This window comes from Delphinapterus leucas, chromosome 16, assembly GCF_059928025.1.
Source record: "Delphinapterus leucas isolate spDelLeu-1000000601 "Yukka" chromosome 16, BTC_Dleu_Yukka2, whole genome shotgun sequence".
NCBI lineage: Eukaryota > Metazoa > Chordata > Mammalia > Artiodactyla > Monodontidae > Delphinapterus > Delphinapterus leucas.
This window is the reverse complement of record NC_143144.1, coordinates 77,826,165-77,847,925: the sequence shown is the minus strand read 5'-3', so window position 1 is coordinate 77,847,925 and position 21,761 is coordinate 77,826,165. Positions and strand designations below refer to the sequence as shown.

The following is a 21,761-nucleotide window of genomic DNA, read 5'->3' as shown; positions in this document are numbered from 1 at the left end:
GTCTAGAGCTGTTCAGGGCTGGAGATAGAAACTGATTTCGGGGTGAGAGCTTTTTCCTTTTTCCCTTTTCCCTGGTTTCCAAAGTTTCCACAATGAATGTGTCTTAATATTGACAGAGTTTAAAAAAATTATTTAGGCAATTAATTACCATTACCAGGTGGGTAATGAGACAGCGGGCACCCCGAGGGTTCCTTGTCTGAGGAATAGCACCCCTCCCCATGCCCGAGCACAGTACCCACGTTTGGGCCCCCCCGAGGCCAGGCTGTCCAGGAGGGAGGGACGTTTGGGATGGAGAAGGCACTGCACACTGGGCATGTCCAGCAGGGGTGTGGGCGCAGGCCCCCCTAACACCTCCCTCCCCCCATCCCAGGGGCAGCTTGCCGGGAGCCAGCTCTCACCTGGGGGACCTCAGCACTTTGTGGAGCAGCTCCTGCGGGATTTTCCGGAGGTGGATCTCTGTCCCCACCAGAGGGACCAAGTTCATCTCCATCCACTTCTCGCAGGCAGTGGTAAGCGGCTCTTCCTTGTACTGCGAAGGCAAGAAAAGCGCATGGAGAAAGGAGTCCCTGAACTTTCAGCGCCCTCTGCTGGAAGGCGACGATGCTACACGCGTGCTCTCGGGAAGGCCGCGCTGCAGCCCTGCTCAAAGCGCTTCTTCAAAACATAAATTGCAGCAGATAACCCACGTTATCTGAGTGTTTGCTATGCTCAAGGCACTGCACTAGGTTGATTCGAATCAATCCTCACTGCTACCCTATGAGGTCGGTTCATTATTATTCCTATTTTACCGAGGGAAGAACTGAGGCTCCAAAATCCCTGCTCTTGCCTGAGGTCACACAGCTAGGTGGTTTGACCACAGGGCCTGCAAGCTGAAATCTCTGAACTGAGGTCTGTGACTGATCACACACGCCCCACCCCCCTTGGGTCTCAGTTTTCTCCTCTGATAATCAGAGTGTTAGATTACATCATTTACTGCCAACCCTGACACCCTGACTGAGCCCAGGGGGCGACAAATTTCCCTCAACCCCACCAAGATGTCCTGGAATGTTGTCTGCTGTTTTGGCAAGAAACGCTGGCTTTCCCCTCCCCACCCCCTCACCCCCCAGATTAAAGCTTTTCTACTTTTTGGAGTGTTAAAATATTCTTTTAAACATAAAATGATTTTTAAAGACTGTTCACTTGGCACTGTTAGGTTGGTGCCATCAGATTTTTTGGAGCTGGGCCTGGTGCATGAAATCCCAGAGTCTGGGTGCTCCTGAGGGCCCCCCAGGTGCCGCGTGCCCCGTCCACGTTGCTCTCACCTTGCAGCCGGCCAGGTAGAAGTTCTTGATGGTGCTCGGCGTCAGTCCATTCATCATCATGGTCACACACCTGCAGAGAGACAACTGCTGTTCCTGGAGGCCCCCAGGCTGCTTTTAGGGAAGTGGGCAGCCCCAGAGGTTTTACCTCAACTCCGCACCAGCAGCAGAGACCTTTCAGGGAAGGGAAGGAAAAGAGCCTTATTTTAGGCATGTGGACATTTGGCTGGAGGACAAGACCAGCAAGGCTTGTTGCAAAGAGCTCTGGGCTGAGGGAGGTGAGGCCTAAGGTCAAATCCTTCTGAGGGAAACAACGTAGCCTTGGCACCAGGGAGAAGTATTACTGTTTAGAGATTAAGCACCTAAACGTGCCTTACTGAGTTTTAATTTTAGCCAGGGTGACCATCTGTTTGTCCCCCTGCTGGAGGTATTTTCTTCCTGTACAGACCATTGTGGAGCTGTAGAGGGGCTTCCGGTCCTGTTCCTCTCTGTACGAGAGTAGATTCAAAAAGCAAGTTTCTGATGAAAATCTCCGTCCTTTTCACGACTAGGCCTCATTTACTTGCTTCACTTACTCATCAAAGATCTATTTACTGAGCAGGTACTATGTGCCTGGCACCCTGCGAGGCCCTTGGGTTACAAAGAATAAAGCCAGTGGGCCCAACACATGTTAAATAAACATTTAGACATGTAACCACATTATCACAGTTGTGTTAAGGGTTAAAAAGTCAAAGAACAAGGTGCCATAGGAATGTGAAAAAGGGGGAATCTGACCTGGTGGGGGCATGATCAGAAAAGTGACATTTAAACCTTGAAGGAGGAGAACAAAGAACTGTTCAGACCAGGAATTGGGAGACCAGCATTCCAAGAAGAGGAAACAGGATGTGCAAAGGCCCTGAGGCAGGGACAGGGGCCGCTCTTTGAAGGAGAACATCAAGGAGATCCCAGATGCAGTGCAGTGAGGGGAGTAAGACTAGGAGATGAGCTGGGGTGGGCAGGGTGTGTGGTGGGGTGGATATGCTGGGCGAGAGTTTCAGTGACTCACCTGTCACAGCTGAGACTAGTCTCCAGCACAATTTTCTTAAGGCATGTTCGTGTCATCAAACAGGGCACCAGAGAATAGCTACTGAGCTCTCATACAGAAGCAAAATCTTGAACTCATTATTACTCAATGGTTATCCTAAACTCAGTTGAGATACATGTTGCTCTTGGACAAAGGCTTAAAGGATATCTGGTAAGTCTTGCACATATTCTGAAATGTATTCTTCAATTAAGCCAGGTCAGCAGAGAGCTGGGGAGCTCATTACCACCAACACCCACACCCCTGAAGAATAGCTTTTACTCAGTTGCATTTTGAAGTGAAGACTTTGCCAATATCAAGAAAGAACATTATTAACTTTATCGTTGCTTTTACTCTGTGGATATAGTTGAGGACATTGACCATCACATCACTCAATGTCATCTGATGAAGACACCCCGGGTTCTACCTCCCAAGTCAGTTTTTGGTTTCTTTGTTTTATCTAATGTCATTGATCAGGTTTCCCTTTTCATATTAGCTGCTAGGGAGCTCACAGTAAAAAGTATTGTCCACTTATAGAGTGTAGGTTTGGTTATGTAATTTTGGCTTCTCCAGCCTTGTTTTCCTTTCTCCTTTTTCTTTTCTTTTCTTTTTGAACAATTTGTGCCCTGTTATTTTGTGTATTCTTTTAAGCCACCAAAAACTTTTACTAGAACAAGGCAAGAAATACTGAATGAAAAACAATCTGGACATGGTTAAGGCACTTTACACCCCACCCTCCTTGGATCCTAGGATGGCCCCTTCACCATAGTGAGACTGATCATACCTATTATAAGGAATTGTCCTGAGTATTGGAAAAATCTGTGCTGGGTAAACACCAGCCTCTGCTGTCATCGCTCAGGCACGCTGGCAGGTGAGATTGCTGAGTCCCATCAATTCTACATCTTCACCATCTCCTGGAAGACCTGCCCCTCCTCTCCCTTCCCACTTCCCCTGCCTAGTTCAGACCCTCCTCTCTCTCATCCGGGCCTCTGCACAGGTCTCCCTGCCCACACCAGCCTCCCGCGTCCCCACCGCATCCTGAAGGTCTCAGCCAAAAACACAGAGGGGCTCTGGTCACTCTCCCCGCCCAAGCTTCAGGCTCTCCTCTGCTGGCAGAACCAGGTAGAAGCTGCTCACATGGCCTTTGAGGTCTGCATGACCTGGACTCCCGCTAACTTCCCCACCCACCTTTCCCTTCATCTTTCCACACCCCTCCCCAACTCCAGCTGCATTGGGTTTTAGTGGCCAAGCACGTTCCAGTTTCTATGCTCTCCTCTGCCTGAAGTCCTCTTCTCTCTCACTCTTTGACAACTGGCATCCTTTCAGGCTCAGCTCAAGTGCCACCTCCTCTTGGAAGTCTCCCTGATTGCTTCTCCTCACATGCTCCCTCTGCTTTGATTTCCATGACCTCCTTCTGCCTGGTACCTCTGCCTCCTCCCAACACTCTCCCCTTGAAACTAGAGACTGCCAGGAAGCAGCCCTCCCAGCATAAATCCATCCCCTGAGTGTCTCCTCTGTGCCAGCCTCTGTGGCTGTTTCTGGAAATACCTGCCGTGTACAGACAAAACTCCTCTCCTCCTGGGGCTCCTGGCCTCACTGTGAGCCTAGCTCACCAATCAGCAAGGGGCAGACCAGGTGCGAAAGGGGCTGTGTGCGAGGTTCAGGTCCCATACCTCACCAGGCACGGTGTTCTTCAGGAGTGGGTTTTTGCCAGTAGAGACGCACGGGCGGAATTAGCTGGGTTTGAAGTTGGGATACAGAAATCAGTGCTCCAGGAGGCTGACACCTTCACCTGTGCTCCCCCCTTCTCACTGTGAGACTCACTGGCTGGGCTTCCCAGACTGGAGGACACAAAGCAAGCCCTGGGGCCACCCAGGCCACTTGCTTCTGGGCTCAGGGAGGGTGGGAATTTCCACTTGCAGAAGTTCTAAGGGCACCAAGCAGTTACCCACAGATGGAGTTCAGCCCTGCATGGAAGGAAATGCCCTTTCAGCCCTGTGAGCCTGGAGGGACCCAAGTGACCCTCAGGGAGGTTGTGTGTGTGTGTGTGTGTGAGTGTGTGTGTGCAGGCAACAACCAACAACCATGATCCCAGTTGTGCCAAAGCAGACATTGATGCATGCGTCTAACAAACAGCACCCTGTGTAACCCGCACGCACACACTTCATCCCCTAGAGATGGGCGGCCTCAGGTGTGCGTGATTCAGACTCAAGCAGCCATCTGGGTGATTTTGCACTGGCTGGGGGTTCAGCCAAGATGACCTTTGGGATCCCATCCAGCACCTGGATTTGTGATGCTATCAGAGTGATCCGGGGCATTTCTGTTCACACACACACACACACACACACACACACTGAGGCTTGTGCTGCCACACCCCTGCCAACTGTACCATCAGCCTCTCAAAGGCAGGCGAGACCCAGCCCAGCTGTGTGCCAGGCCCGCCTGGCTCCAGCCTCGGATTCCAGCCCCACCACAGTTATCTGTAGCATCTCAGGCAGGGCCCATCAGCCCCAGGCAGCCTAGGTTTGCTCATCCGTGGAATGATAGGCTTGGCTCGGTATCCAGAGCCCTCCCTGCTCCGGCATTCAAGACAAGGCATGTGAAGGAGGAAGGAAATGAGGAATCTGCCATTCTCGGTTCCACCCCAGATAAGCCAGGGCTACGGTTCCGGAAGGAAGGTGGGGCTTTGAATCTGGGCCTCCCCGTAGGGCAGCTGAGGCTCACAGACAGAAGGTGGCCAGATGCCCCACTCCAAGAGGGAAGCTGGCCTTCCAGGTTTGGGGCCAGAGTTATCTTCCTGCACAGCACCAGGAAATAGCTGCTCAGAAATGCATGCGCGCAGAAGCTGTGATTTAGTAGTGATTATCAGTCACAAGGTTATGCGGAGCTGAAGTCATGTGACACACAATGGAAGGGGAGTGGGGATTCTCAGGCAAACCCAGACTTTATCCCATCACCTGCAGGGTCAAGGCCAGACTCCTGGGTTCTCCCCGAGATGCTACACGACCTGTCCCTGCCTGTGACATGACGGCGGGCCTCCCATCTCTCACAGCCAGCCACCCACCCCGTAGTCTGGCCAGGCCGACACACTGGAGTGCCTTTTCAAGACTGGTCCCCTCCGCGTGTCTCCTGTGGCCACGTCCAGGCCTCTGAAAGCCTGCGTCCCTGGGTTCACGGGGCATCTGCATCCCCAATGAGGCTTCGAGATGCTCCAGACTGAGGATCTGGCCCGAGTCATTTCAGGTGCCCCCAGGAATGAGGCGCCAACTCAAAAACATCTCTGGGGTTGAATGTGGCTGTATGGATTCTATAGAAAGTGAGTTGAAACCTGCAAGGTCCCTGGAAGACACCCTGCCCCTGCCTTTTAGAGGGCACCTGCTGTCGTCCCTGGGCTAAGATGGGATGTTCGTTCACTCATTCATTCATTCATTCCCTCAAATGAAGAGACCGAGGCTTAGGGTGGTGAGACAAGCCAGGCAGAGCATCCCTGCCCTAAATCTCCTCTCTGTTGAATTGCGTCAGGAGTTTGGAACTCGAAGAGCGGTAAGATACCACCTCTGTGCTCAGGACGTGAGTGCAGTAAGCACACATCCCTGAAAAAGCCTAAGAGAAGGGACAGAATACTCTAGAAAAATGAATCCCATCAGTGCTTTTCCATTTGGTTCATTTACCTCCCATCAGCATTAATGGCCGACTCAAACTTGTGCTCTATGCGAAGAAACCCCAGATGTCCCAGCCCGCGGAAGAGGCCTGCTCCATGAGCTGGGCCGGGAGGGCCCCTTTGGATCCCACCTGGGGCTGGCCCTGGCCGCGCCTTGCCACGGTTCCTTACCTTTGGAACAGGCTGCGGAACTGAAGAATGTGGGCTGCAGCCAGCACGCCCAGCACGTCGTCCACGCTCACCCTTACCTCGCGCAGGTAGAGATTCTGCAGGGCCACGGCGAAGGCTGGGGAGGCAGCATCGAGGGCCAGCCGTCAGCGTGGGGCTCTGCAGCCCCGCATCCCTCACGCACAGGCGCCCTCCCTTCTGGATGAGGGTCCCTGAGCTGGGAGTCAGGGACGCATTAGACAAACGCAACGGCTCTGACCTGGGAGCAGATGCTGCCTGGGCCCCCAGCCCCCCAAAGGCGTTGAGGATGAAGCTACAGAACATGGAGCTCCTGTGAAAGAATCTTCTGTGAGCCTGCCCCGAGCCTGTGCCTCAGGGGTTCTGTCCTAACTGGGGGCCTGTGGCCTGTGCCGGGAGCTGGCCACCCCAAGGCGTGCACAATGCTGTATGCATGAGGTGTGTTTTGTGTTCTCTGGAGATGATATCGTCACAGCGGGTTTTCCCCAGAGTCTGGGCTCTTCAACAAGGTTAAGGACTCCTGGGACGAGCCGGGATCAACTTGCCAGTCCGTGGGCCCAGCCTATTCCGAGTTCTACCTGATCCCCAGCAGCGCTGTAGTGCAGTCCCATGGGCTCCGAGGACAGCTGGTGTGGATAATTATTATGTGGATAATTTCCTGATGGCACGTGACAGCACGGTGCGTTCACACCTGTTAACAGGTGTGTCTAGGTGGCCGGGATGGGATGGGGAGGGGCTGAGCCCAAGGGAGGCCCCTGGGGGAGGTCTCTGCTGTCAGCAGCCAGCCAGGGAGGGGCCCTGGTGGGAAGGGGCGGGTCAGTGTTGCCTACGGACAAGGGTGGGCCTGAGGGCTTCGCTGGGCATCTGCGCCCAGAAAAGCAGTGACATCTTCCCTGGGTCTGTCTGGGTAGCCTGCCTCTTCCTCCCTCCTCTGCATTCCTCACTCCTCTTTACAAGGACGGGGACTTCTCTTTAGCAGAAGTCCCCCTTCTTTTACTTCCCCACATTGTGCCAGCCTCCTTCCCCTCCGCCCTGCGCTGCTCAGCTATTTTTAATAAGGAAGCACTGAACACTGTGTGCCTCCACTTTGGGGTGTTTTGTTTGTTTTTCAAATCTGAGAGGTAGTTTGTTCAACGACACTCTCAGAATACGAGGACAGGTGCACGTTACCAGCTTCGGTGACCAGAGGGTCATTGATCTTCAAGGAAACGATCATCTTCCTTACAGGGCGTTGTTCTTTAATCTTCCCGGGCAGCTGAGCTAGCGAAGGGAACAGGACGAGGACGCACAGGTGTGACAGCCACAGTGACCCGTGCAGGTACAGCGTGAGGCCCCACAACTACTCGCGCAGCGTGATCTTGGCGTGGATCACGCTGTATTTTGTTCATCTTTGCTTGCTTGTTGGTTTAGTGGATGCATTGATGAAATGATTATTTATTTTGAAATAGTTGAAGACTCACAAGAAGTTGCAAAAATAGTACAGAGAGTTCCCGTGTCCCCCCTGGGCCAGCTTCCCCGACGATCTGACACAGCCACTGTGACTGCAAGACCGGGACTCTGATGCTCACACTGATACAGACCCCCTCCCCCTCCTCTCCTTCCCTCCCCACTTCCTCTCCTTAGGCTGTGAGCAGCGAGAGGGCCAGGGGTGGGCCTCCATCACCTCTGCGCCCTGAGCACCCAGCTCAGACCTGGCACCAGGCGAGAGCGCAAAAGGACCATTAGCTGAAGGATGAGTGTGGGACCAAGGCGTCCTCCCAGCGGCTCCTGAGACTTTGCCCCACGGAGCTCCAAACAAAGGGCCCCTGCCACGGAGGGCTTCCAGGGGGAAGCAAAGGGGCAGCCCGCATCACCGCCAGCCTCCACGATCCACTCAGAGTTACTCTGAAATGTGAGTTACGACACACGGTGCCCTCAGGTCTCCAGTGGCGTCCCGTGCCTTTGGCACGAAGCCAGAGCCCCTCCAGCGGCCCCAAGACCCTCCCACTAGTCTCCAGTTCACCAGGTCCCAAACCTGCCTCTTCGTGGTTTGTTGCCCAGGATATTTGTGGAGCTCCCTCTCTTCTCCATCAGGGGCCCGCCTGACCCTCGGCTATGGAAGGGAGCTCCACACCACCACCTCCCCCCAGACTGGCTTTATGTTCCCTCCTGGACCAATCGCCTGCCAATACACCGAGTGTCTGTTGGTTTATGATCGGCCGGGCAGGCACACTGGACGGTGAACCTGCCATCCCACCCCAGGCCCCGCACAGTCTTGCACACACTGGTGCTCAATAAGTATTGGCCGAATCGATGGATGAATGGATTCCATGGCCAGTGAGCTCAGGCTGCCAGGTCACGCAAGTGACACGAGTCAGGAGCCCAAAGTATGTCACAATTTGCAGCTACAAAGAATGCAGAAAAAAGAGAACAAAGGTCCACTTCCCTCAGGCAAACAAGGCCGTCGAGCCTTCCCTCACCACTGGCATCTGGCTCTGTTCAGGCTCGCATTCGGCCAGTGTTTATTGAGCACCTACTAAGTGCCAGGCCCTGTTCCTGGCTCTGGCTCACTTTCCTCCCCTGGATCTCTGCACAGCCTCCCCTCTGCCCGCTCCATTCTGTCACTCACCCCCACTGGGGGCAGTAAACAAGAGGATGCTGGCAAGTGCCTGACATGTAGCAGGTGTTCATGAGGCATCGTTAGGGTCATCATGTATCACACGATTTCTCATGCTTTATCATCACTTCAGGCGGGCTTGTCTGTCCCCCACCCCCCGACATTAAGTTCCTAGCACAATGCCTGGCACAAGTTAAGTACTGAACATCTCTTGAAGGGAGGAAGGAACCTTATCGGCTAGGTCAGAGTACGTGGAAGACAGTTGCTGTAAGTAAAACTTCACAATCTGATAGGAAAGTGATAATTTGATCATACGCTTCTGAGGTGCCCCCAAAGTGGTTTGTTTTTAGTAAAAGAGAGTCGTTTGCTTTCGGATCCTCCTAGAGAATAAACACATGCTGCTATGGTACAGCTGATCCTGGACTCTGGGTGGAATGAACATGAACGTGAGTGGCTGGGACAGCCCCGTGTGGCCAGCACAGGGTTGCTCCAGGGGAGCTGTGTCTCCTCAGCACCCACCACTCCAGGGCTTGGTCAGAAACTTCCTCTGCTGCTAACTCCAGGAGAATGATGCTCACGTTCTCAGGAATAGAAAAGCAGTAACTGTGAGATGCGTATAGAAACCATCATCGAAGGCACGTGAAGGGCTGGGACCGTACCCACTGAAAGCCTTGGAGACACGAGTCCCAGGGTCTGACGCAGTTGGTGGTGCTTGCAGGGGAGACCCCGGGAAGCTGTGACAGCCCAGGCACTGAGGTTTCACTCCTGCACGTGACCTGATGTCCCCCAGCCGGGCCCAGCCCCTAGCAGGGGGCTTGGATTACAGCAGCTGTTTTAGTAGGGCCAAATCTGAGTGGGACCATTCTAGACTCATGAAAAACATAACAACTCCATTTTTCCCTTCCATATTCTCTTGATTTTCATTGTACTCGCTGTCTGAACCCCAGTGGCCTTCCACTGGTTGCCCAGGAAGGGCTGTGAGCTGGGCACCGGGGCCATGGGAGAAAGAGCTCAGTCCCAGGTTTGAAGACACTGGGACAAAGGCTCAGGAAGATCATATGTGTGAAGCCTGTTACAGTTCTATGGGGACGCCACGGCCTGCTCTTGGCTCCCAGCTTGGCCGGGAAGGGCTGAGTCAGAGGCTTTGTGGCCGGGAAGATGCCGGCAGGCAGCCAGGCTCCGTCTCCCGACTGGGGGCTCCGGCAGCCCGTCTGGCTCCAGAATGTCAGAGCTTTACTGCCACGTCCTGGAAATGCAATCCCATCCCGACTGGCATGCTGGCTGCTTGGGAGACCTTGAATTTTCCATGGCACCTGCTTATGAGTTGTCCGGAGGCGATGCCAACTATATTACCTGAGAAGAAGTTGGCAAGGCTGCAGGAGAGGAACTTATGGGACAGATAAGGTGCAGCTGGGGATTATTAGGGTTCAAAAAAGAGAAAAAGAAAGACGTGACCTAAATACTTTCGGGTATGAGGTGGCGTTAAGAAAAGAGAAAGAAAAGGAAAAGAAAAAATGAAATTGATGTACACTTGTAAACCTCCAACCAGCACTTAGAGCCAAACAAGCCACAGATGTCAGAACTGTGCGTTCTTTCTAGAAAGCCCATCAGAAGCCTCAACACAACCCACTTTCTCTTCTCAAAGAAGTAGGGAGGGCCTCCCTCATAGCTGGTGGACAAGAATGGGCTATTATGAGAACAGAACTGACATTTACTGACTGCTCACTATGTGCCAGGCGTTGTTCTAGAACTTCACACCTGTTACCTCCTCCACAATGAAACACAATAAGAACCATTATCCCATTTTATAGCCGAGGAGACTGAGGTTAATCCTGTAATGAGATCACACACCATGAGCCTTGGTCTTAACTGCCAGAGTGACCGTGGTCCCCAAACAGATAACTGAACGCCAAGCTGGGGCCTCTCTAACCAGAGAGCCCTTGGGGGTCCTGCTCTGGGTGAGAACGTACCTTGCAGAAACTTCTCCAGCTCCTTCTCAGGGTTTGCGTTGCCCCGGGCCAGGGCCATCATGTAAAGCTTGGTCAGGGTCTCGGACTGAAAAAGCTGGGGCTGATGGAGTTCCCATCTGAAGCCGAGGCATTCGAGAATCACACCTGAGGAGAGGAAAGGATGCTGAGCAAACATTTTAACGACACCCCGACCTGAAGATGCTTTCACTCTTTCTCCCACGTACTCTCTGTCCATCCCGTTATCGGGCAAACGAGTGGGCAGGCGGCTTCGCTAGGAACGAAGTACCAGCCACGGGGGGATTCCTGGCTCCCAAGCGGATACGATGGGCACAAGGTAACTTAGAAAGCGGTAAACGTCCCCCAGAGCTGCAGAGGCACACAAGCTGCCCTCCAACCTGGGGACTGGAAAAAGCTTCGTGGGGCAGGGACGCTGGCTGCGACACTCTTGGAGGGGGCCTCACCTTGCCTCCCCCATTGCAGTGTTTCTTAGCCTTGGCACTGTTCATATCTGGAGCCAGATAACTCTCTGTGGAGGGGTCTGTCCTGTGTTGTAGGATGTTTAGCAGCATCCCTGGCCTCCACCCACTGGATGCCAGTATCACCCGCCCCACCCAGGAGTTGTGACAACCCAAAATGTCTCCAGACATTGCCAAATGTCCTCTGGGGAGCAAAATTGCTACCTGGGCTGTTAGTGTCTGTTACCCACCTGAATGTCATAGAAAAAACCCCATCACCAGGGAGCAGGGTTCTCATCAGCATTGCTTTTCTCGAGGGAATGGAGATCATCAGAAAGCCCAGCTCACAGGCATGAAACGGGATTACAGTGCGAGGAGGGTTCCTTGCAAACTGTAAAGGACTTTATGCTGGGGAGTCTTTATGCTGGGATCCAGGTGAGACATGAGAGGCTATGGGCAAGGGGGGCTCTGCAGGCTGGACCCCTGAATTAGCACAGAGCTGGGGGGAAGGGAGTCATGCTCGGGGTGATTCCCCCCGAACCCTTAATCCCAGCGCTGGACAGAACCTCGAGGTTCACTAGCCCCATCTACGTATTTCTTGGCTTTGCTATTCTTTTGACTGCATGACTTTGGGTACCTGTTTCCTCTCCTGTTATTATTATCGTCATTCACCCACTTTATGATATTGTTTGGTGCTGGGAGTTGAGAACCTGGGTTTTCATCTCAAATCTCCGGTCACCTCAGGTGACAGTCTGGCTATGCCGGATTAAAAGGAATCTTGCCCCGTAATGGCGATTTTAGGCAAGGGCAGAATTGCGGATAAAGTGTGGCTCCCGTGTCCCCTTCCGCTTTCAGGATGGCAGTGCAGGGCAGACATCACAACCAGTCTGGAACTCTTTCTCCTGAGCCCAGAGGCAGCCTCACACTGCTTCTCCCCCCCTGCTCCCACCATCAACCAGAGCTGACGGGCGATTAGCCTCTGCCAGGGAAGGAGGCTGGCTCTGACCTCAGACAGCCACACCGTGGGGTGGGGTTTATCCAAAAACGCGCCATCAAGAAGCTGACCTGGCCAGGCTCCTCGTGGGGCTCAGTGAGCCTTTCCCAGCTGGACAGACCCGGTCTGACTCCTCACGCTACCTCAGATAAGTCTTCTTGGACGAGTGCAGATGTGGACATCCAGGTCACGACTGATTAAAGCCCAGAGGGACCCAGAACAGCTGCCCCGGGCCTGATGGGCTTCTGCTTAGTCTTCCAATCCAAAGCCTATTTATTAACGTCAGCAGGTCTGTATTTATCATGGCCATTAGCATATGAAAATGTGTTTGCCAAGCAGTTTCATCCATTGTGCATTTGGGAAATATTTACAGTCACCTATTGCACGAGGGACACTGTGCAGTGGGGGCAGGAACAGAACTTACAGACTAGTGACCAGGCCTCTGGTCTGGTTTTCCTTCCATAAAGACCATAAGCTATCCCTGAGGTCAGCAACATTCTGACGAATCCATTGGTGACAAGAACTCACCTGCCTCCCCGCTTTGGATGGCCTTGTTCTTCAAATTCTCAGGGAAATTTTCCTGAATTTGTGAAATGCATAACCTCAAGAAAAAATACAAACAAAAAATCCAGGCGTTAATACTGACATTTTCTTTTCCTTCATCTGCAACATGTGTGATTCCAGTGTAAGCATCCCTAAAGCATAAATGAATCAGTCTTATCATATCTCTCCCTTTGGGACAGTTTCCTCAGGTCACTGTGTGTCTGCCAATTCGACAAACTGTAAGCTCTGTCTGATGACCGGCTCAAAACATTAATTCCTGTTTTCAGTTTGCGGGTAGATCTTACCAAGGAGGTATTTGAGGCTACATCTGGCTGCCTAAATGACACCTCTTTGGATGAGTGTCTAAAACAGTGCCTAGCATATAGTAGGTACTCAATAAATAACTGCTGGAGAAAGGGAGAGAGAGTCCTGGCATGTCTGGAAAGTTAACTCAGCAAAACTTCTGGTTAGGGTCATGCATGTCCCAGTCTCAGTGTGTCCACAATCTAAACACAGAATCTACTCTGAGGGAGTTTCCTGATGGTCTAGTGGCCAGGAGTCTGGGCTTTCACTGCTGTGGCCCTGGGTTGAATCCCTGGTCAGGGGACTGAGATCCTGCAAGCCCTGCAGTGTGACCAAAAAAAAGAAAGAATCTACCCTGAACTGAGCCCCAATCCTCTGCCCGGAAATGGCATCACCAGCCTCCAGTTGCCCAGGCCAGCATCCTGAATGCTGCCTCACCTGATCGCTTGCCCAGATCTAATGAAATGCCTTTTGAATGCATCCATCTCTCCTTGGGTGAATCCTTGCCCTCATTGCTATCACCTTCATCCAAGCCACCATTTTCTGCCCCCAGTCACTGCCAGTCTCCGGGCCTCCATGTGGTCCCCTCTGATGCACACCTCACACTGCAGCCTGAGGAGCCACCTGAAATGCAAATCTGGTCTTGCCTCTCCCCTGCAGAGAATCCTTCCTTGTCTCCCCAGTGCTCCTGGGGGAAAGCCAACCTCCTTCACATGGCTAGCAGGCTTCTGCCTGTCTCTGCAATCTCATCCCTCTACACTCCCTGCTCCAGCCCTTTTCAACAGCCTGAACCATCACCTCTTGCTTCCAATCTCTTGGACACGCAGCTCCCTCACCTTTTCACTGGATGACCTCCTACGCATCCTTCCAGATAAGCTTAGTTGTTTCCTCTGGGGAGGCTGGGCTGGCGGCCCTCCCCAGCCCGCCCTGGGATTGCCCCTGTTAAAACTCCTTCCCCAGCGTCTTCCGGTCGCCTGTTTCCTCACGGGCCCTCTGCACCAGGCTCTGCACCCCACAGAGTCGGCGTTTATTTACCCCGGCAGCCCTAGCACAGCCATCGTGCAAGTGCTCGATAAATATCAATGCTTGGATGATGACAAAGATAAGACGCTTTTCCATAAACACTATATTCACCCTGCTAAGCAAGGAACTGAAACAAAACTGGAGTCACATATTCACAGCTTGAAGACAGTCATCCCAAGAAAGCCAACCAGCCAGGGGACACTTGACCACACCAGCCACTGTCACATTTGCCATGCTGTTTTCCAGTGATGCCAGAAATCCTTATGGGCCAGAGTGTATGCAGGAGGGCTTGGGTCGGAGAGCCTGTGTCCAGAATAATATTGACCACATGCTGCCCTTTCCAAGCAGAGATGGTGATTAAAAGTGACTCAGCCTCAGGAAGGTTGTGGGCGCTTGAGTTGTTTATCCCACAGGAGCAGTGGACCTGACCCAAGCCAGACTCAATCCCCCTGGTGGCTTGGGTCACACATCTGGACAGAGCTGGCTAAGGTCAGGAGTTCAGACTGTGACCTTAAAATGGAACGACAGACTCTGTCCTGTTGGGGCAACAGCCATGACCTCAACTACCCTCACAAACCTCACCGTCATCAGTTGAGCCAGGAGATGCCGGGCAACACAAGTAACCACATTGCCTCCTCCTGGTGTACTGGCCGCTTGCCAAGATATACCATGTATCCTGTGGACTCTGTAGCTCCCAAAGCTGAGGCTCATTTCAGGACCATTGGAAAAGCTAATGGAACACATGGCATCTGGGAGCTGTCCTCTTCACCCTGTGGGACCAAGTGGCCTGGGATAAAGTGGGGATGCTGGGAACATGCCGTTAGTCTGGGGCTCACTACCTTGATGGGGAAACAGAGGGTAAAAGGGAAAGTCCATAAGTTTCTCATGGACATACAGACTTCCTGCAGCAGACCATCGAAACAAAGGGCTTTCGACTTGATACCTTCAACATGCAAAGCTCCAATGTGGTTTACCGGGAAGAGTCATGCAGACCTTGGGCCTGCCTCTGGGTCTTGGTTCTTTCCTCTGTAGGAGGGAAATGAGGACCACGTGGAAGTCACTGGGGGAGTAAAAGAGTTAATGCTCGGGATGCCTGGCACTGAGCAGACACTGTTCTCCTATCAGCTCTACATCGTGGATCATGGGTCTCCGGTCCCAGCTCTCCTGAAACTGCTCTCTGATAAAAATCTAGGGGTCCCTTCTTTGCATCCTTGCCTCTTAGCATGACCTCCTTCCAACCTCACAGTGGACTTGGCACTGCCATCAGAATGGGAAAAAACATGAGGCAGGGTCACCTTTTCCTAGGGCCCAAGCCCCCTAGATCAGCGGTCCCCAACCTTTTTGGCACCAGGGACAGGTTTTGTGGAAGACAATTTTTCCATGGACCAGGGCTGGGGGGATGGTTTCAGGATGATCCAAGTGCATTACATTTATTGTGCACTTTATTTCTATAATTATTACATGCTAATATATAATGAAATAATTATACAATCCACCATAATGCAGAATCAGTGGGAGCCCTGAGCCTGTTTTCCTGCAACTAGATGGTCCCACCTGGGGGTGATGGGAGACAGTGACACCTGAAGCGTGTAGCTTGTGTCCAGTCTACTCCGTAAGATGCAGCTTGTCACTTGCTGCTCACTGATGGGGTTTTGATGTGTCGGCAAGCCATTGATTTGTTATGGACTCCGCGCAGTCAAACCTCTCTGCTAATGATGATCTGTATTTGCAGCCGCTCCCCAGCGCTAGCATCACCACCTCAGCTCCACCTCAGATCATCAGGCGTTAGATTCTCATAAGGAGCGTGTAACCAAGATCCCTCGCATGCGCAGTTCACAGTAGGGTTCACGTTCCTATGAGAATCTAACTCCTCCGCTGATCTGACAGGAGGCGGAGCTCAGGAGGTAATGTGAGCCATGGGGAGCGGCTGTAAATACAGATGAAGCTTCGCTCACTCACCCGCAGCTCACCTCCTGCTGTGCAGCCCAGGGGTCCTAACAGGCCACAGACCGGTGGCCCGGGGGGTGGGGACCTCTGCCCTAGAGCCTCCTTCCTCAGCCACACTCCTCCATCCTGGATCTTTGGGTTCATATGTTAGCTGTGTCCACACGTACCAGAGAACTCCAGGGACACCGAATGACACATGTTAATTGGGTATTTATTTGCCAGATACCGTTCTAGGCTCTCAATGAATTATGTCATATAATTCTCATGGCAACTCTGTAAGACAGCATCCCCAGTTTGCAGATAAAGAAACTAAGGCACGAAATGGTTAGGTTGTTTGCAAGGAGGTTAGCATTTCCTCATCTCTCAGGCCCCTTCTCCCCATACTCCACACCCCAGTCCCAGTGGAAGGAAGCATGATGAAGACCAGGAACCTGAGGTTCCTGTATAGCATCTCTGAGTTCTGGAGCCAAAAGCTCACGGCGTCATGGAAACCCACAGACACAACCAGAAGTACTGGCTAGCTGGGCAGAACCTGGGGCATTGACATATGAGAAGCACAATTACGTATCTGAAATAAATGGGAAGCTCAGAGCTAGTTAACTCAGCTTTCCACGGCCAGTGACGCTTCACAGAACTAGTAAAATATAGATGGGTCCAGCTCCCATCAAAGTCAACAGCGCTCCCAAGTGGAAGAAGCAACAATAACAGCGTCATCTGCAAGAACAGGCTTGCTTGTTGGGCAGCCAGAGAGCTACGGGGAAGGCGCCCGTGTGTGTGTCGCAGGTACAATTCCAGACACCCCCACCCCTACCATCGACCTTGTTAGCTGACAAGTCTGAAAGTACAGAAGGGTTACCAGGAATAAGCCCTTTATTTTATTACGTAAATTAAATAAAACTTTTGCTATGCTTTCCAAGTTTATGTTTCTCACAATCACATGGAATAAATCCCCATTGTGAAAATAAAGAAAAAATTTTGTGTTTATTAAAGAAAATCAGCTCCTCCCGCACTGTAGTAGACTGCATCCATGGCCCCAATTACACACCCTTGTCCTGCAGGACTCCAAAGTTTCTCCCAAGAGAGTTGGTGTGTTTTTCCTGCCCCTTGACTTTGACTTTGGCCATGTGACTTGCCTTGGCTGAATGGACATGGTGAGCAACTGGGCCCGCCCTCTTGCCCTCTGCCGGTACCAAGACAAGGACATGCCCAGGCTAGCCCACTGTCTCAGGAAGAGGACAAGAGGCTTGTGGAGCACCAAACTGCCCAGATGAGCTGAGCCTGGGTCGGCTGACCACTGATACACGAGTGATCGGCCGTCCTGAGTGCCTACCTGCCCTCAGCCTGCCTCCCGACCCCCAGCTTCCCAGCATCACCAAGGAGAGAGGCAGATCTGCAAAGCTTCTCCTGGGAAGACAGCGCCCAGACCAGTCCCTGCATCTGCTGTGTTTGAGGCAAGATGTTTTGATTTGGAGAAAGTGCTAAGAGGCAGAGTGACATATGGAGTCATTGGCTGGCAGAGCACAGGGCTGACACTCCCCCGAATGAAACCACCAGGATCAATATCTAAGACTGCTGCTTAGGCTAGAAAGATAATAGCTGTGTTTATTGAGCACCTACTATTTGCCAGGAACAGCACTAATCATTTTTAATGTACTGTCTGATTGAAGGTCACTCTTCAGGGGAGATGCTATTGTCACCATTTCACAGATGAGGAAACTGAGGCTCAGAGAGATTAAGCCACTGGCTGAAGGTCACAGAACTAGTAAATGGAGGAGAAGGAATTCCAACCCTGTCAAATAGACTATGTTTAATGGCCCAAAAGCCCAGCACCAATGGCCATCACCCCTCAGGCCACCACCCCCAGCCTAGCTCAGCGATTCTGCAAACCAAGTCCTGAAGACGTCTGCCCCTGCAAGCCCAGCCTCCCTCCTCAGGTTTCTGGATCAGTTTGCCTATATTCCCAGGCCCAGCTCCTGCGCCTGCTTGCCCGGCCTGGCCCTGATGCTAAGGAGCACAACGAACTCTAAGACTTCTTCAGGGCTCTAACCAAACAAAATATAAAATAAGTCCAAAATTGTTTAAGGCTATGAGTAACCAATGCCAAAAACTGCAACTCACAGCACTCAATCTTTTCTAAGCGGGGGTCATCAGAGAATTTAGAGACCAAAGCCAGATGGGTTTTGGTTTATTTCCATGTGTGTGGTATAGTCATCTGTAAGGTGGGAGGCAACCGAGCAGGGCTGGCCGGTGGGCCTGGAAAGGGAAGATGTGGCTCCTCGCTCAGCAAACATGGAGCCAGGAGCTCTTCCGTGCCAGGTGCTGCCCAGGGCACAGCCCACACTCAGGGAGATGCTCAGGCAGGTCAGACGGAGCGCTCATAAGGCAGATGTGCCAGTGCATGGAGGCAGAAGTACCCAGGCAGATCCAAAAGGCCAGGGAAGGGAAGTGTTCCTTCTGCAATGGGATCCAGCTCTGTGTCCCCAGGAGAGGCAAATAAAAACTCATAACCCGAAGAAGTGATGCTCTAAGCCAGCGGCTCGGAACACTTTGCGGGTGAGCGGAAGCCTGCTTCTCCCCTTGCTGGGTGGACACGCGCATTCGTGGGAGGGGTTCAAACTCTGAGCCGGACCATCTCACTTTGTTTGTCAACAAATCAGTTGATAAACTTAGAATCCTTTTAGGGTCCAAAGTTCCCAGTACAAAGGAAAATCAAGAAAAAAATTCTCAATCTCTCTGGACTTTAATCACCACCCACAGACATTCTCAGAGGAAGCTGTCACCCTGATCCTGTCCATCCCTAAGGGATGGTCCCAAAGACAGCCTTCCTTGCAAATACCCAGGGCAGCCCACCTGCCCAATCAGAGTTGCCCAACCATGGGGCACTTCCCAGAAGTGTGGCTCACCCCACCATGGGCCTTTGGTCTTCCTACCTGTCTGGGCTCTTCAGAACTTCATCAAAGTCTACGTTGACAGCCTTGCACATCTGGGAAAGCGCCAGAAGGTCCCCCAAAAAAGGCTCTCTGGGGAAACGCCACCGGTTGGTTGAGCCAACGATCCGGCGTTCCAGCTGGGGTTTGTGCTGCTTGGAAAGAAAGAACGTCTTTTTTTAACCACAAATAAATACCAGGTTTTCCAAATGGTACAGCAGAAAGGATATCAAGACAAATTTTAAAAGGCTGGTTAATTTTCAAAGATGGCCAATATTTCTCCAGAGCTCTCTTCCCAAGGCAAATATATTGTATTCAGGAGACTGCGGACTTCAAGCCACAAAGTAATTTGGAATTTAGCACCTGGGACAGGAGGTGCCAGAGGCGTAATGTCAGGGAGAAAGATATCAAACTGAGGAGATTTGGGGTAGGGACTGTTTTTTTTTAAATTGCGGTAAAATACACAAAACATAAAACTCACCATTGAATCCATTTTGTAGGTACAATTAGTAGCACTTAGTACGTTTACAGTGTTGTACAACCATTACGACTATCTAGTTCAGAACCTTTTCATTACTCCAAAAGGAAACTGTCAACTCATTAAGCCATCACTCCCAATTTCCCCCTTCCCCACTTCCTGGAAACCAGTCATCTGCGTTCTGTCTCTATGGAGTTGCCTATTCTGGAAATTTCATATAAATGGAATCCTACAATGGTGGCCTTTTAAGTCTGGCTTCTTTCACTTTGCATGTTTTCACGGTTCATCCACGTTGTAGCCTGTGTCAGAATTTCATTCCTTTTTAGGGCTGAATGACATTCCATTGTGGGGAGAGACCACCTTTTGTTTATCCATTCACCAGCTGATAGCTACTTGGGTTGTTACAACCTTTTGGCTACTGTGAATAGTGCTGCTATGAATATTCGTGCATGAGTTTCTGTTTGAACACCTGTTTTCAGTTTTTTTGGTATAAACCCAGGACTGGAACAGGTGGGCCACTGGGTGGGGACTTTTCCTTAGACATTTTCTTAAGGTCCTGGGCTTCAGCAATTTCCTTAAGGGAGCGGTACAAAACCCAGCATGGATGTAAACCTCAGATGTGGTGGCTCAAGGAAACCTACCCAGGACAAGTGCACCATGAGGGACCCACAGGAATGGGTGAAACTGATCCTAAGCCACACCAGGCACCAACAGGGTGGTGGGGAGACCACAGGCCATGGAATGGAGGATCTGAGTTCAAATCTTGTTTTTGCCACTGACTGGTTGTGTGACCTTGGGCAAAAAATTTACTCTTTTGAGCCTCTTGGACCTCATATATAAAATGGGAATAATGACGACGATAATGACGACGATAATGACGATAATGACGACGATAATGAGGATGAACATGAGGACGAGGACGAGGACGAGGATGTGGATGCTGTTGAAATGATAAAGTTTGGGAACTATGCTTTAGTATAGTGCCTGGAATATGGTGGGTGATTGAAAACTGTAGAATCTGAACCTAGATACAGCCCTGCTGAAGTGTGACACAAAAATGATGGGCTCTGACAGCCGGCCTGCAACACACTCTTCCCAGCTGAGTCAGCCAATAAAGCTTGAGGTCCTCAGGGGTGCTGGACCCATCCCCTTGTGGAAACCCAGCAATACAACTGTCACCAGGTGCTTCTCTTCCTCACCATTGCCTGCCCTCTTGTGAAACTGATCTACTTACCGGATTCAGCATTTTCATGAAGAACCATGGAGATTACACAAAGGGAAGAAGCACCTGGAAGATGAAAGAGGTAAATTTTAAATTTCAAAAAATTTCCAAAGGGTCTTTTCAAAATATTATGGAGGGGATTGGACCAAAGGATCTATATTTTGCCACAAAAGTAATAATGAGTAAGCCTCAAGTGTCGGTTATTTATCAAATTAAGTGAAAAATCTAACTTTTGAAAGCACATTAGTAGAAAGACGATTCTCTGCTCTTGTGCTGGGAAAAGTGTCTCAGATCAAGCAAAATAGGAGATAATCCATGATCCTCTGATTCTCCACCCTTTACCAAGGTGATGGGAACCAAAGGAGGCCTATGAGTAGGCTAATCATGTAATTTGTCATTCAGACCAGGAGGCTAAAAGGGGTGATACTAATAATTAGGCCTAGACAGCTAGTGTCGACCAGGGCTGTCCTGGAGCACAGTGGCCTCGTCTCACCTTAGTTTTGAGGGACATGAAAGGGGCTGAGTGGCAGAACTTCCCAGCTGTCTCTGATCATTTTTAGGGTAGTTTGGTTGCAAGCAACAGAAAGTAACTCTGTTAATGATATGGCAAAAAAAAATCTGGGGGTTAAGGGAGGTTGGGATTTGTTGAAAGGATGGTAAGGGAAAGAGGGAACTCAGAATCAAAGGGAAAACGGAGACTCTTTTTGGGGACGGCCAGGAAGCAGCTCCAGGGATACGGTGCAAGCACCAGTGTCCACCTCTGTCAGATGCTGCCTCTAGCAGTTCCCTGTCTCATCCCCCCACCCACCCGCCCCAGTCAGTCTTGGGCGGTCCTGCTCCACTGAAATTCTCAGCAAAAGAACACAACTGGCTTGGCTTAGGTCTCAGGCGGGCAGACAGCTTGATTAACTCTCCCAACGAGACTGCAGTGGGGACTGGGTGGTTCCCCAGAACAAGCTTGGGGAGAAGGGTAGTGGCCGAGCAGGCAAAACCAGCAGGAACTAGGTCACCTGGTGACCAAGCATCCCACCTGACTCTGTGCATCACTCCCCAGATAGCATTTCACCTGCACTATAGCCGTGGTGCTGAGAAGGGGCT

The 21,761-nt window shown here is 51.5% G+C and overlaps 1 protein-coding gene across 1 annotated transcript in view; it reads right to left on the bottom strand.

Annotated features, from left to right (window-relative positions):
• BTBD16 (BTB domain containing 16) overlaps positions 1-20,708 on the bottom strand; it is a 52,978-nt gene extending 32,270 nt beyond the window's left edge. Inside the window, exons 1-8 of the mRNA XM_089898271.1 lie at positions 20,676-20,708; positions 18,967-19,118; positions 12,749-12,822; positions 10,772-10,915; positions 7,376-7,465; positions 6,191-6,305; positions 1,302-1,371; positions 399-529 (exon numbers count right to left, since the gene is read on the bottom strand). Of these exons, the coding sequence (XP_089754397.1) occupies positions 399-529; positions 1,302-1,371; positions 6,191-6,305; positions 7,376-7,465; positions 10,772-10,915; positions 12,749-12,822; positions 18,967-19,118; positions 20,676-20,693 (794 nt within the window). The 5' untranslated portion in view covers positions 20,694-20,708. The remainder of the gene's footprint in view (positions 1-398; positions 530-1,301; positions 1,372-6,190; positions 6,306-7,375; positions 7,466-10,771; positions 10,916-12,748; positions 12,823-18,966; positions 19,119-20,675) is intronic.
• Positions 20,709-21,761: the final 1,053 nt, after the last annotated feature.